Source organism: Patagioenas fasciata, chromosome 1 (genome assembly GCF_037038585.1).
Source record: "Patagioenas fasciata isolate bPatFas1 chromosome 1, bPatFas1.hap1, whole genome shotgun sequence".
In the NCBI taxonomy this organism is placed as follows: Eukaryota; Metazoa; Chordata; class Aves; order Columbiformes; family Columbidae; genus Patagioenas; species Patagioenas fasciata.
The window spans coordinates 72,656,678-72,672,962 of record NC_092520.1 but is presented as its reverse complement, the minus strand read 5'-3'; the positions used below and the strand labels follow the sequence as shown (position 1 = coordinate 72,672,962).

Genomic DNA, 16,285 nt, shown 5'->3' with positions numbered 1-16,285 from the left:
CTACAACCATAGCTTCAACAGTTAGATGATCATCTCATGTAATCAGGCAAATCTGATACTATACCCTACAGTCTTCCTAAGTAACATCCCTCTTTTCTTTACAGTAGGCAATGACACTCTTCAAGGAACTCTAGATCATACCAATCAACAATGTACTTATTCTTAGATGTGTAAAGGCTTCCAGTAATTTAATTTGTGGAGCAACCTGAAAGAGCTAGACACACGATATTTTAAATCAAGTGAGACAGAAGTGTTTTAAATGTTTTAAGTGCGTGCTTCAAGTACAACTACAGAATTACTATACACCACTCAATAGTATATTCCGCACTCCAGACCTACAATCAAGAAATCCAGAGTTAACATACTAATAGCAAAGTCACTGCAGCTACACAAAGGTCACAAGTAGCCTGCAAACCGGAGTTCACACGTAGCAAGCACACTGTCATAAATACACCAGATGCTGTTTGCAGCCACTAGCCAAAGTTACCACAGTAAACAAAGTTTGAATGTGTCCTCTGTACACTACTTGTTCAATACTGCTGCTCATGAACTAACAAATCACTGCATCCAAGTTACATTCTCAAGGTCCAGCACAGGCTTTGCAGCTCACCAGGCTTCCACAAATGCCTGAGGCTACCTATGATTCACTACCTATGGAAGTTGCCATCCTCCTCACCACTCCCATGTGTTCCTGCCACTGTCTGCCCACTCACATAACACTAGTCTTTGTCACTGAAATGATCAAGGCTAAAACTGACTCCTTCCAAATCTCCAAAAGTTGATTTTTTTTCTCTCCTGATCATTTCAGACAAGAAGTTTAAACTGCGGTCTGAAAGTTCAGAACATTTCAAGTGGTACATAAGATATGGAGAAGAAAATGCAGTAATATCTTAATGGCATTTTATTATCAAAGCAAATCAGTTTACCAAATCCACTACTTCAAACATGCTTGCCAGCTGTAACCTCACCTCAGTAATACACTGTGATTGTTACGATAATCTGTGATTACAGATGCGCAGAAAGGGCATCTCAGAAGCATTTTTCTACATACTGACATACAAGAGAACCACTAATCAGATCTGGACCCTGATTTTCCATGTTGTCCTTCAATTTTTGTACCGACTTTTTTATCTGAAAATTCTCAGAATGGTAATTTACAACCGCATAAGTGTAAGTTTTGAAAGCATAACTGTTTAGGCAAACTTTACTCTGAATTGTCAGCTTCATGAACTGCATGGCTTTTGTATTTTCATGGAACATACTTAATTTAAATTTTTTTTGTGTGTGTTTTATTTCCACGCTGCTGTACCAAGCATCTCAGACTAACACAAAACAGATCAGATTTCTTTTTTAAAACACTGTTCTTGGAAGCAACTTGCTCACAGGTATTCTACATCTCAGAAGCAGTGCATTGTCAGATGCATACACATCTGCTAACATGTACTTCATGACAAAATACACTCAGTAACACATGTTCTCGAGTAGAACTACCTGGACTGGATCCAATACATGCAGCCTGTACAAAGCACGACCAGCTATAGCAAGATGAGGGAAAAGTCATGACAACAAACACCTGGTTATGAGCACTCCACAGTCATAGAGTTATTGAATCATTTCAGTTGGAAGAAACACTCAGGATCATCAAGTTCAACCATAACCTAACTCTAGCACTAAATCATGCCTCTAAGAACCTTATCTATGCGTCTTTTAAACAACTCCAGGAATGGTGACTCCACCTCCGCCATGGGCAGCCTGCTCCAATGCTTGACAACCCTTTCCTTGAAGAACTTTTTCCTAATATCCAATATAACCCTCCCCTGGCACAACCTGAGGCCATTTCTTCTTGTCCTGTAACTCACTACTTGGGAGAAGAGACCAACACCCTCCACGTTACAACCTCCTGTCAGGTAGTTGTAGACAGTTACACGGACCGGCCATGCAGCCGCCTTGCGCTGAGCACGCCGAGGATGCCACCCGAGCGCACCGCCGCAGCGCAGCTCCAGCCCCTCACACGCCTCTTTCCGGGCCAGAACCAGGACACTCTGACAGGTGCTTTTTGGACCGGGACAGTGGCCTGCGTGGCCCTGCCTCCCACAGACCCAGTATTCCGCTCCAGGTGGCCCCGCCAGAGCCGGAACACCCGCCACCCCAGCCCATGAACTCAGGCTCCGACAACCCACGCCCGGGTGTGGCGGCGGAAACGAGCCCCGTCCCTGCCGGTAAAAGCAGCGCTTCTCCCCTCCCTCCACTCCTACAACGGCGGGGTCTAACAGCCGCCACATGCGCACGCACGGGGTGGAGGGCAAAGGTCCGCGCCAACGGCCGCTGGCGCGCGCTCACCGTCTCCTCGTGGCCGGGCCCATCGAGCTGCCCGCCGCCGCCACAGGGCCCAGGGCTCGCCCGCCCCTCGGGCGTCTTCCGCTCGCTGGCGCCCTTGCCGCCGCGGCGGGCCGCCCGCCGTCCCCACAGGTAGAGCGCGCCGGCGCCCAGCAGAATCGGCGCCCCTAGCACCAGCGCCAGCTGCCAGCGGGACAGCCCCGTGCCGCCGCCGCCGCCCGCCGCCGCCTCCACGGGCTTCGAGGCGGCCATGACGCGCTCACACCGCCGCCCGCGGGAGGGAAGGGGAGGGAAGGGGTCACCGGACACCCGCGGCACGCCGGGAGGTCACGGGTCGCGCAAACACTTCCGTCCGCCGCATCGCCCGGCTCGGCTCGGCCCCGCCGCCTGCTGGAGTGGCGGTGTCGCCGCAGGGCCACCTCCCTCCCCTGCAGTGGCGCCCCCGTGTGAGGATGTCCCAGGACGGCGGGGTCCGCACGGTACAGAGTCGCTCTGGGGTTCGGTAAGTGGTTAGCACCGGTCTGAAAAGTCTGAGTGTGTCTTTAGGTCCGGGTTTATGCAGTGCAGAAAGAGTTTCTGGAGTGCTAATGTGTAGGAGTGGTGCAAAGTTTCTCTGACTTTGTGCTGGAACGTTTTGAAGCAAAATTAGCTTTGCTGTAAAAGCCATTTTTCTTCTAGTTATTAACTGAAACTGTCATAAAAATAATTTAATATGCGATACTAGAGTTTCATATATGTTGTATTATATGCGTTATATGTGTGTCTGTGCCTACTTAGCATCTTTTCCTGTAGGCAGAGGACACTTATATTTCTGTTTCCACTTATTTCCCTGGAGCACTCGCTTGAGGATTAAAAGGAGTCATCTTTGATACTTTTTTATACTCATATAACACTTCTCACCTTATTTCTAGAAATGTCATTGCAGGTGGCATGGAAATGGAAGGAATATGTGTGAAGACACATATTGCATTGAGGGGAAAAAAAAGGACTGAAAACAAAAACAGGGGTAAGAAAGCAAAGCCTCAAGAGCCCAACTAAAATCTGCGCTGCTGGACTTTGAGTTAATATATCTTGATGCCTGGTAGTAAACAGCTTAGCTGTGTCTTCCTTAATTTATGGATTATTACTATTCTCATAAGCATATTTTGCCAAAGCTATGGGACAGCCTCTCTCCCACTTTTCCCTGACACCTGTCTCAGCATGGCAGAAGCATCTCCTATTCGCAGTATCACAGTATCACAGTGTGCTATTCCACACAACATGCTGAAGTTCTGTCTCACATGTCAGAAAAGAAGAAACTTGAGCCATACAATAGAAAATACATATCAAGAGGTCGAGAGCTTCCTACTGAGATGCCTAAATTCCACCCACGTGATGCTTCGTATGAGCTAGAGTAGGCTTTCAGATCTACCTTGCCTGTACAGATTGGTAGCCTCGAAGACATGAGTCAAATATAAGCTCTCAGAACATGGCCAGGAGTATGTTTCCACACCTGGAGAATCAGGTTGCACGTCGTTTTTATTGCTTCAGGTGTCTTTTCACTGAACTGTTTTGCAGGTATTCCTCTCACTTCTGTCTGTTTGTGCCTCTGCCAAGAAAGCAGCCTGATGCAGGTTTGGTTGTGTCTCCAAGCTCTGATATGCAGCACCTGAAGATATGCCATCTGCATACCCATGTACTCCAGGTCCTTGTGCTAATCATGGCCCTGCCCGCCCTGGATGAGGTAAAACTTGGGCACATAGGCATGCATGACCAAATGGTTCTTCATCCCTATTATTCAGAGTGAAGGGTTCTGCATCAGAATATTTTGCTTAAACCTCACCCCTACACCCACAGGAATGAAACTGGAGGGGTTTTTATTACATCTGTATTGCTAAATAGGTTGGGACAAGGAGCAGAGTTTAATGCTAGACTGTTATGTTAAATTGCCAGCAAGCTTTTTGGCATACTTCTGGCCAAGGCCAACTAGCATCTCCACAGCAATACCTAGGCATCAGAAAAACACTAGCTACCTAGAACACACCAAAGACTGCTTCCAATACAAAGTTAGATTTGTGTCTTTTCCTCCTGTGTAGTCTTCCAACACTACAGGCTCTACAGCCTGAAAGCCCTTCTCCTTGTCCTTCTGTCAGGCATGTAACACATCTTCCAGTTCCTTACTATAAAAACAGCAGGTTTATGGACCACAGCAGAGTTTTCATGTTATATCAAATATTTTGAAATAAAAGACACAAAAATTACAACAAATTATTATAGGCACAGTGCATTATGTACAGCCTCAAGGAGACTCACAGCACAAACACCTTGTAGGCTAGATGTGACCAGTCTAGCCACTTGGTCTTGGGCCCAGAAATCAGTCCCCAGCCCTGTTCTATAGTGTGGTATATACAGGGCCCATATGATTAATACCCCAGGCTGGTGAGGAGGAATCGGACACATTTTTTACTCTGTGTGCCTTCAAGTGAAACAGGGCCTCTTACAAGCCTGATGTGGCAGATGAAACGTCTCTAGTGAAAAGCAGCTGATGAAGTTTGCACGGGCTGTCATAACCCAAAAATGAACATGCAGTTTCTTCAGGCTGGACTTCCTTCTACCTAGGCAGACCACATTTCCTGAATACTAAAGGAAGAACAAAGACAATAGAAGTCAGGAGGGAGGTCAGTGTGGGAAGAGTGGGCCATTTCTTGTCGCTCCCACTGAGCCAGTTAGGCTTCTGCAAGCAGTTGTGCCATCTTCTGACCACCATCAATATGTCAATTCTGCTTCTCAAAATCACAAGCCTGCTTTGGGTTCACGTACGCACCTCCCAGGCATGTAACTGTGGGCAATTCTCCATTGGTATTGACAGCTAGTGCAGTCAACAGCGACACACAGGGAGTAGCTAACATGTTTCCCTTCCCATCAACCCCCTGCGGCAGTGTCATATTGGACATTGCTGTTATGGAAAGGTTAAAAGAAACCTTGTTGAAAAGAGATGAGAAAGGATTGATTCCATGTTTAGACAGTGCCCAGGGCTGCAGTGGGATGGGTTTTGGGGGATGGAGTGTAGAAAGCATGGTTGAAACTGTGTCTCTGCTTCCTCTTTTTGGCAGAACAGTGTGAGGCCACTGGCTTGGTGGTGGCATTTGACCTTGCTTTTTCTTGTCTGATTGGGAGACCTCCCCAAGTTTGAAGCATCTGTACATGGAATATGAAGAGGATGATGATATTTCCTTTGCAAAATGGATGAGCAGCTTCTGGGGCCATGACTTGATCTATGAGGATGAGAAAGAGGGTAGAGGCCACAAGAAATATCAGACGCGACTCTTTAGTGAAAGGAGAGCCTCCCTTCCGGTAAGAGCTGTGTGCAGTTTTCTCTGTGTGTGTATGCATGGTTTATGTATAAACTTAAGTGCCATCTCCAGGGACATGGACCTAGATATGTATGAGGATGAACATGGTACACCTTGCCAAGGAAGTTGAGTTCCTACTGGCAGCCACTGGTTGTTTTTTGAACTTAGCTGCCTGCTAGGGTCAGACTTCCGCTGCCTTTGCAATACAAGAAAACTGGCAAACTCCAAGATAAGCGACAATAGGAGCAGAAATGTAAAGAGGGTGTAATAACTGCCTAACTATGTACTACAATGTTCTGTCTGCTCAGCATGACCTGTCAGAGATCAAAGCATTTTTGCAACTGGCATATGTAAACATTATCTTTAGTGGGTCTGTTCCCATGTGTAAAACTATATAACCCCATATGTATTCATAAGTTTTGGACCTAATTCTGCAACTATACTGTCTCCAGAAAGTCGTATGCTTTACTCCCTGGGATTTAACTGTTTGCAGGTATAACTTCTAATATAAGCTAGAGAACACAGTCCCTTGTGGTTTAAAATATCTGACTCTGAAGATAAGGATGCAACACACAACAAAGCTTATTATACTGTGAAGTAACATTTTGAAGTTGAAGTAAGTTCTTTATTCTTAAATGAACAAAATTGTTGGGAAAGGGGCAGGGTTCATACACGGAAGCAGGTTTTTAAGGCAGTTTACAACTATCTAACTGATAACAACCATAAAGATAAACTGAAAACAGCAGTTCACAGTCTGCCCTTTACTTGAAGACAGTTGGTTTTATTTCAGCTCTAAAAAAAATGTTTAGGTGGTCCAAACCTGTTTCTTTATTCTCAACTACATCAGCTGGTTTACCAAAGATACTATGTTTCCTTACAAACCACTTTTCACTTATATCCTTAGATCATTATGGCTGCAAAAAAGCAAATGCTATTATACTGGGGAGAAACAGCTGATCTTTTGCAAACTCTTTTTCTGCCATGCTATATTTTCACCTTGCAAGTTCTCCTTCACTGGAGCTGCTGTGTTTTAAGCTGTGGGATTTTTCATTTTTAAAAAAAATTTACTAAGAAAAACAAGAGAGACCAAAACCATCTCTCCCTCTTTGAATTAATGGAGAGGCTGGAGATATAACCTTCATTCATTAGTTTTGAACGGATCAGCCACCTTTGTTATTTACAGTTATATTTCACCTTGGTCACAGATCACAAGACAGACTCTGAGCTAGAGTTTTGCTCATGGATTCCATCAGAATACCTGAAAACAGAATGTTTATCAATTTTTTAAAAATTATTTTTACTGTATTTTAATTTTATCCTTCAGAGACCTATGCATATGTGATTTCTTTCAGCCCCAAAACAGAATGAAGTGTAACAACTTAGTTTAAATCACTTTCCATTTGGCAAGTTGCTGAACACATCTTTGTGTATATTTCTGTGTGTATTTGTATGTGCACACCTACATCTCATTTGAAGCATGTTCTTATACTCACTTTGTTCAAAAGGTATTTAAATACTTAGCAAAGTATTTGAATGGCTATTAGCTACAGGTGCATTCCCGAATCCATACCTAGAACTTGGGTTAAGTTGGCTGACAGAAAGAGAAGACTCCAACTTTTGACATTACTATTCAATAAGTCTTTCTCCAGCAGGATTGTACAAGAGATATAAATTTCAGCTGCTTTATTTCTCAGTGCCAGGAATTTACTGGAGGAATTAGAAGGGAAGACTTGTGTGGGGATTTTATGATTCAGGGATGAATTTTGAGCTGAAACTTTTAAATTTGGAAATCTCTGACTAGCTGGTAGTAAAGAGCACTAAAACATGTTGTCTTAAAACACATCTAGAAGTTAAACAAATGGATGCTAATAATTCCTCGTAAATACCTTCAGAAAGAGCATCTCCTTGTTAAGAGCAATAACTTGCTATCTTACCTGGATGTGTGTTTTTTACAATTAAATTATAACCACTGTGGGATTCATTATTACAAATGATAACTACTGTAAGATCCAAATCAGTAATCAGTTAAGTATCATCTTCATTTTATCAGAACAGTGCTATTAATCGAGAGGAAAAGTAACTGAGATTTAGACTGCATCTCTTCTCTAAGTTAGCACCACTGCAGCAGATCACAGTGTACCCTTTCTTCTGTCTCAACATTGTAAATGGAGATGACTCCCCTGTCTGGGTGAAAACAAAGTCAGCAGGCTCTGACTGACGCAGCTGTTGGCAAAAGTTCCTTGTGCAGATCCAAGGGTACTTCCCAAACAACACTGCCAGCACACTGTGTCTCCTACCCAGGGCTGGTACACAGTGCATCAGCAATAGTGTAGTCCTGCCCACATGAACTGCATCTGCACGAGGGGCATGTTGGTATTACATGGCATAATGCTAGTGGTATAGCACAAAAGGTTTTTTGTGTAATGCTGGAAATCACTTTTAGCTCCAAACTGATATGTTGGTCTCTGAAGTTTTTCCTGTGCTGTAGAAAGACATTGAAGTCACTGCTCTCACCTCAAACATGACAGTAAAATCCTGTCTCATCCTATCATGGTAGAGGCCTCCAAAATATGGATAAAATTTTGTAGAATAACTCCAAAATGAACACCAAATTTTATTATTTTTTCCCAATATCTTAGTATACCTCACAAACATTACTGAGTTGAGTTTTACAAAATGATTTTGCTGTTGTCATTCCCGTTTTGCAGAGGGGAACACAAAACTGTATTCATCCTTCCTCACTGGGTCACTGGCAAGACAGGCTGAAACTTGGAACTTCACTCCCTTGAAAAGTGTTGGAGTTGTATATGTTACTGTGGGCCAAAACTGAGTTTTACCTGGGGAGGACCAAGTTAGTAATCTGTTTCCATCTCCTTTACTTAGCTTGTCTCCCTCGCAAACTTCAGACACATTAACATCAATACCCTCTTTGAAGCCTCCGGCTACAACTTCTTGACACATTCTAGTTATTCTCCATCATTTTGGTTCCCGGCAGTTTCTTACCTCCCAGGCGTTTTGTTGCAGAAAAAGAGGAGGCAAAGGAGCACTGATAAATGTTTTACTACGCTATCCACCTTAGACATTGCTGCTCACAGCAGAGAATCTGATAAGAAACAGCTGAGAGTGGGGGCAGAACAACTGACTGCTGTTGAAGTTACTAACATTTAATTTAAACTAAAGTCAGACTGAACATCTACCCCAATATTGTTACTACAGATCAGTTGGAGCCTAGGCCAAAACATTTTTAAGGAATATCTGCTTATCTATAAGCTTCTCAGAAGGAAAGCAGGCTGTGGGACAGCATCTGAATGTTAGACATTCCAAAATATTCTTAAAGTACTGGAATAATTGTGTAAACTTCAGCAAACAATGAACACTTGGGCTAACACACTGAAGATTAGTATTCTTACTGACAGCTGTGCAAGCCCTCACATCAAGCCCCAAAGATGGAAACAATTACCTTGACTTCAACAGAAACTGAGAAAGAGAATAGACAAATTATATTGACATCAATTTCATTAAGTATTTTTGTTTGTGTACTTTTTGTGTGGTTTAGATGGGCAATTAGCAAAAGATTAGCTGTTGTGTAAATAGATACACTGAATATGATTTGCCTTTACACAAAGGCTCCAGCAGAAAAAGGGAGCGCTACGGGGAGTGAGAAACAACCTCTGGGAACATGCTTGGTGCTTCTGGCTTTCCCAGCATTGACAAAAGTTCCCCATTTTGACATAGAGGAGCATTTATCATTCTTCCTTCCTATGCCTTTTCCCTTGTTTCACCTCCTCCCCACTTCTCCAGTTTAAGAACTACTCAAGGTCAGATCCTTAGAGTCAGAAACCAAGGGGAGTTCACTGAAGAGGTACCAGATGTAGGCACAAGGCAGCTGCTGGTGCAAGAACAGGAACAAATACCTGGGCTGTGCTCAGAGACCTTTGGCAAGTGAGGACAGCAGCAGTGGATGGACAATGAGTGTGCAGATACAAAGGCAATCTCTGTTGTCAGCAGCTGCTGAGACTTCAGGAGATGAAGCATAAATTAAAGCAGTCTTCAGCCATTCTTATCTACAGTGTTACCAAGCAATCAATCTGGCACCAAATGCGTGTATTAAATGTATGTATTGAATCTAAGAAGCAGGTAGAAAGCTACATGGATTTTATCTAAAGTCAGTGCCAAATTTGCCTTATCGCTGAGCTTCATTTTGTGACTCTCACAGTTCTCCACAGAGTGAGTCTTAAATAAAAGAAGACTAATGTGCTGTGTTAGTTATAGCCATGAAATGTTCATGCTTGAGCAGTTGTCTTAACGCTCTTGTCCTCTGTAGGGTTGTGTCCATAAGACAGCAATATGGTGACATGCCCTCTTAGCTGTGGTTGTTCATATCATGCAAAGGCACTGTGAGAGAAGGCACAGTCACCGTAATATGATTGCATAGGTATGTATGTGTAGCTTTACCCTTAGTCTACAGAGGAAGGCCTGTCCCTCTTCTGGACCATTGTTGCCATATCAGTATGTGAACTGCAGTCCTTTTGTTAAGGCCTTAACTATAATTCTGTCTGTGAAGGGAAATTAAAAAGCAAGGTCTTAGTAAAAGAAAGCACTTCCAAACATTGCAAAACACAGTTGGTAGAATACCATCCCTGTTTTAGCTGTCCTGGGTTTTTTTGCCCAAACCCTCTAAGAACTAATACCAGTGACATATTTTTTATTTCTAGGAAACTATATATGTTGATGCCATTAAAATGATACAGAAGACATTCAGCTTGCTGAGCTTGACATGGAATGCATACTTCTGTGCCTCAAGCACAATGAAATTGCTTTGATGCTTTTTTCAAACAACAATACAATATGACCTTACAGAAATTACAGCTGTATTGATTGGTTTGAAACCAAAGTAAAAATAGCGTGGCAGAAATCATTACCGCTACTCTCAGAGGCAGTCAATAATACTAGTCACTGAAGTAAGATTATGTCTGGAAAAGAAATTGAACCAGTACCATATGAACTGAAAACTCTTCAGTATCAAGCATAAGATTTCTTATTTTTAGCACCTCTCCTCAAGCCAGTCTAATGTGATGTAGTCATGAGCATATGCATGCACAGCCTCACTCTTCAGAGAAAGACTGCATAGGTCCATGTTGTGCTGCTACATTTAGAATAGCATCTGAACCAGAGTAAATGGAAATGTATACAGGAGATTTTTCCCGTCACTTGGAGTCCGAGGTTTGCAGATCCACGTGGCCACTACACCAAGTTGGTTTAGCCACTATACCAAGTTGGTTTAGCTTTCCACTGGAATTTTTAAAAAAAACCAACCAACCAAAAAAAACCCAAAACACCACCACCTCCAATAAACCCTACTGTGAGCACAGGGTTTTCTCCTGGATTTTCTTAGAAAGCATTTCAGGATCTGTGGGATAGACCTTCAGTTGTATAAACAGTCACAGCTCCCTGGAAGCCAGCAGAGCTTCTCAGGGTTACTCAGCAGCTGAAGACTTAGCACCAGGCTTATACAAAACATAAATGCATTCAAACATGTATGCAGCAGCTGGGTGCCTAGAGCACCCTGACACCTACAGGGAGGGTCTCATTTTTGGCACCTCCCATCTCTCTCTCTCACAGTTTTCACTATCTGAATCTTAGCAGTGTTCAGTTACTCACCTCAAAAGAACACCAACAGCTGGCAGGCTTTGGTGCATGCCTGGGTCTCTGTGGTGGCCTTCGCACCTATCTCTTCTACAGGTCTGTCTTTCTAAAACCACCAATACATGACTCCACAGAACCCAGCAGTTCTGCATCAGTTTAATCTCCTTTGCAGACATTCAGTTAAATACAGCTGATGCAGATAAACTTTGATCTGCATGTCAGGCCTGGGAGAATTAAACAACATGGAAACTAAACAACTATCTATTCCCTCACCACTTTATCCCTACAACTGTAATTATAGGAAGCCTGCTTCCTAGTATTTTTCAGGTAGGAACGTGTCCCTCACTGCTTTGAAAGTGCTTCCTTGTCAGTTTAGGACAAACATGCCTAAGAAACCAGCAGAAAATTCAGACCTGAGAAGCAGAGCATCTTGTCTGCATGCAGGTCATGCTGAAATTTTGACACAACTGGGCTACAAATGGTCACTGTCATGCTCAAACATCTGATAAGAGCTGGAGCATCCGTGGGTCAAGTTTGGCTCATCTGGCCAGGAAAGGCTGGGTCTTCACTTGTTGAGAGTCTTGCCTAGAACCTGCCGTGAGATGCAAGGTTTTTGAGGTTATGGAGGGTCTCAGTTCCTTTTAATGTCAGTGGCCACTAAGAGGACCCGGCACACTTTAAATTTGAAATGCACATTGGGGTGCCAAAAGTTAGATACTCAAAAACAGGAATAAAAAGCAAATTCTGCTGCTGCCTCTGGAAAGAAACCTCTTGGCAGTGTCATTTTCCTGCACATTAAAGGAAAGATATAGGAGTTTCCACACCATTGTTCAGAGAGCACTCTGTAGTAGAAAGAATCTGTCCTGTGCGCTCTGCTTTAATATTCAATACTCAACAAAGACCTCTTGTTTTTCAGGCCAGGCTTTCTTCCTTCCATACAACACGACTTCATGCTTCTACCAAAGGCTCATCTTCAGGCCATCTCAGGGGTTCCAAGGAATTTAAAGAAGACCAAGATGTCAAATGCCACTGCCACAGCAAGGCAAGCAGAACACCGTCAGCAGACAGCTCATGCTCAGAGACAAGATCAAACTCCATCCAGGAATTTGCAGAGTCCTTTGAAAAACAATTGCATCTCAAAAGCAAACGCTCAGTTTCTTTGGTAGGTAACAGCCAACTTAAGATCACTTCAGAAGAAAAAAAAACCCAGACAATGAGCAAGCAGGACAGGTTTTTCCCTGGTATAATTGCTGTGGCTTTGCTGGGAGAAAAGCAGAAATAAACTTGAATTAGAATTTATCAGATCATGTGGTCCTTACAGTAGTAAAAAGGTTAAAGTGGTAATATCATCAGTATGACAATTCTTCATGTAGTGTTACCATCTAGACATTCAAAAATGTGTATCTTCAAAATGAGACACAACACTGGTTGTGACAATGTCTTCAGAGGTTTCTACAGCTGTGCCAACAAAACATGACAATATAAAACCAGGTTTGTTTCGCTTTTGCCATAATACCCAGCTCTCATTCTCATTGCTGCTGACCTAATTTAACCATATAGAGTGTTATCTCTAAGACTGCCAGACACCATGGTGTTTGAGAGGCTTCTCTTTTACCCCTTGGGAATCCATCCATCTGCTTTCTTCAGTGCCACTGCACAGCTGCAGCAGCAGCTATTGCTGTAAGTGACTGAATATATTTTCACTGTAAGGGCATGCAGCCAGCCCAGGATTCTCTCCCCATTGCATCTTCTCCCCATCAGTCTGTCCTGAGGCATGAACATTTTCTGTATGATTTGTGCTGATGAAGTAGCCAATAAAAACCTTTTGTCTATGACACTTTAACAGATTTTTATTATGATGTTACATAATATCTGGTGTATCATACAATGGAAGAACAGGTGATAAACACTAACTCACCGTTCAGTATCAGAAATACACTATGAAATTCAGTCACCCTATTGAAAAAGCTGTGCTTGAATAACTCTTGACATTAGCACCAAATGACAACAGAAGTAAGTCTCTTTTTTTCAGTTTGTTGACACTGACAGTTTGTATGGAGAAGTAATTTTCAGTTTTCTTTGCAGACCTTCTGTGCAGCAACAAGGGAGAAAAGAAAATCTCTTTTCAACAAGAAGTGTCATTGCATGATTAGTCCCACAATTTTAGTTGCTGCATGCCCAGTCATCTAAGAATATGCAGAATTATGGTGATGACAACTCTGTTATGCCATTGTTTAGATTTTAAGTGCATTCTCTCATCTTTTTTTTTCCCCTTTAGGAACTACTCAGAATTTATTTCATTTGGAACTTCATGTTGCCTCATGTGCCAAACCTCACCAGTGGTTGTCTGGTTTATCATTTATCATTTTTCAAAAGTGCCTTTTGCTAGAAAGTCTGTGAGTGTGTCATAATTGTATGATAGGTATAGTGAGCATAATGTATTAAATACAGCTTCAGTTCCAGTTAAAAACATGGATTCTGGTACCCTTCTGCAATCTGCAGTGAAATGTGCTGGGCTCTATTTTAATTACCTTTCAAGTAGACTAAGTTGTTGTCATTCCCTCAGTCACCATTGGAGTTTGGGAGATATGAAGGACTTGAGAATCTCAAAGAATTGAGTAATAGGTGTTAGAGATCTAAAAGGAAATTTGAGAGTGGGTTTAAACATGTATCTCCAAATAGCGCAGTTTTTTTTGCATTCAGAGCTCTGTGGGTACAATTCACACTACCATGATCACACAGGTTAAAATAAAATTGGGGGAAAGGAAATCCCATTTCATCTCCTTCCCTGCATATTGCTTTTCTCTTAATAGTGTGGATTTAAAGACAGTTCATGACCTTCAGCACTTTTTTCAGTGAGGCCTTTGCAGCTAGCACTGCACAGCCCCCTGGCACGTAAGCGTGGATCATGTGAAAGGACAGAAATATGGAGTCTGGGCTGAAATCTCAGAGCATCTCCCTTTTTCCCCTCCTGTCTGCTCTCCCTCTAAAGTCCTCTGGGTAGGTGACTCTCCCATCATACACAGAGTATAATAAAAAAATATGTTGCCTCTTGCTGAGTTTTAGCACGGCTGGCTGGGGCCTTGAATTCGAGCCGATCTTGGTGAGGTAGGTAACTGGAATATTTTACTGCACATTGCTAGTGAAATAAAATAATGAGGTTTTTTGTTCATGTGGGAGTCACTTTTAAGTCACTGATATTTTTTTCCTGCCTTTTAGCAACCTGAAGGCATGAAGGAGAGAAGAGAAAGAGAAAGCTTGCATTTGAGAAAAAGCAAGTCTCACAAGGGTGTCAGAGAGAAATCAGAGCCAAGGAGAGAGCGGGAAGAAGATGAAAGTTCTACCTGCAAAACACAACAGTTTCCATCACAAGCAAGCATTGAGAAAGGATATTTATGCACAGGCAGCTAGAACACGTGGAGATAATGAATTTTAACACTGCCCTGAAGAGCAGAGGGAGCATTCTTGTTTTGTTTTGACTAGAAAAGGCCTGTTAGCTAGAATAAACCCTAACCTCTAAAATAAAAGTGAAATTCAACTGAATCGTTGACACCATGTTACTGCTTTCCTGTGTTTTGCCATTAGGAATATGACCCTTGTCATAGGAGGAGTGTATCTGTAGTAAGATCCAAGTTAGCAATTAAACAGTGTAAGAGGGTTTTAGGCAAATTTAGCATTGCAGCAGGACAGAGCTGGATGTGTTCATTTAAGAGGAGAGCGTGTATGTTTTACAGAGCTGTGTAGACTCATCTGACATGTCATGTTTCTGTTTTAATTGCAAACACACTAATTGGTAGGTTTGGGAAGGAAAAAGTACACATAAACAGCCAACAGCTTCCTGGCCCTGACATTCACTTAGGTTTGCATTGGAAACAGGTACCTTTTGCTTTCACAGTCTCCCAACTCCAAATTTAAGAAAGTAATAGGCAAGAAGCCCTCGTGTTCTCATCAACACCTCCTTGATGTCTCACTTCTCTCTGCTTTCCCTGTCCCTATGCAATATGACACTCATTTCTCTGGCATCCCCCAGCATTCTCCTGTGTCCTCAGTCCCATTTCCCCAGTCACACAACTAGTTTTTCTCTCAGTCTTAACCTCATCATCTTGCTTCTTTTGTGGCTTTCCCCACCCCTATTTACCGCTTTGGGAGATCTGCTACCAACTTTTGTTACATCTCTAGTTTGGCCTTGTCAAAATTTGAGGCTGGCTGAAAGCTCTTCTGTAAAAACAGAGATGTTCTGTCTCTCATACTTCCATATAATGTCTTCAAGGATTTGCTGCACATTCAGGGTGAGGTATCGCAACCTTTTCCCCTTTTTCCCTTTTCTAGAATTAGGGCCAAACCAAAAGAATGTGAACTGGCTCTGCCTATGGTAATCAGGACTTAGGAAAATCCTGTTTCCTCTGGCTGAAGATCTCCTGAACTCAGGTGTAAATCTCACCAACTGTAAGTAAGATTTCCTTCTATGCAGACGAGATCCACCTCCACATACTCATAAACACATACACACACCCACAACCTCCACATGTCCCCCTTCGACAAACACTAAGTCTTTCCTGCAATGAAGAACCCTGCCCTTTTTGGGAATAATTTCCCTGGGCCTAGTATAGAGAAATCCTTCTTTGGATAATGCAATTAGAGAAGAGTGAAGACTAATGAAGTCGTAAACAAAACTCAAAGTCTACTGGGTATTTTCCTGTGATTTTCTGTAATTAACAAAGATCTCATTATTTTACTTTAGAGCCTTAATTTTGAATGTTCAACCTTTTAAAAGTTTAGGGCATCCTTAAAACTTTGTAACACTTATCTCCATTAAAAGATTGTTTTTCTTTTTAAGTAGGACTTTGGGGGATATATAAGAAAGCAATTGAACCCTTGCTAATGCTTGTAAATTGCTTCTTGACTGGTAACATCTATTATAAATTAATAAATCAAATTAAAAATGTTGTTCCTGTGCATAGTTCCTGTCC

At 42.5% G+C, this 16,285-nt stretch overlaps 2 protein-coding genes across 2 annotated transcripts in view; one reads left to right on the top strand and one right to left on the bottom strand.

Annotated features, from left to right (window-relative positions):
• The window catches only part of TOMM70 (translocase of outer mitochondrial membrane 70), a 24,780-nt gene extending 22,147 nt beyond the window's left edge, over positions 1–2,633 (bottom strand). Inside the window, exon 1 of the mRNA XM_065829343.2 lies at positions 2,341–2,633. Within this exon, the coding sequence (XP_065685415.1) occupies positions 2,341–2,589 (249 nt within the window). The 5' untranslated portion in view covers positions 2,590–2,633. The remainder of the gene's footprint in view (positions 1–2,340) is intronic.
• LNP1 (leukemia NUP98 fusion partner 1) lies at positions 2,441–16,285 on the top strand. Its single transcript, XM_065829345.2, is given in 7 exon segments — positions 2,441–2,839; positions 3,249–4,060; positions 5,430–5,670; positions 12,232–12,477; positions 14,535–14,650; positions 14,652–14,686; positions 14,689–16,285. Coding segments are annotated over 5 exon segments (585 nt in total). The 5' UTR covers positions 2,441–2,839; positions 3,249–4,060; positions 5,430–5,520; the 3' UTR covers positions 14,727–16,285.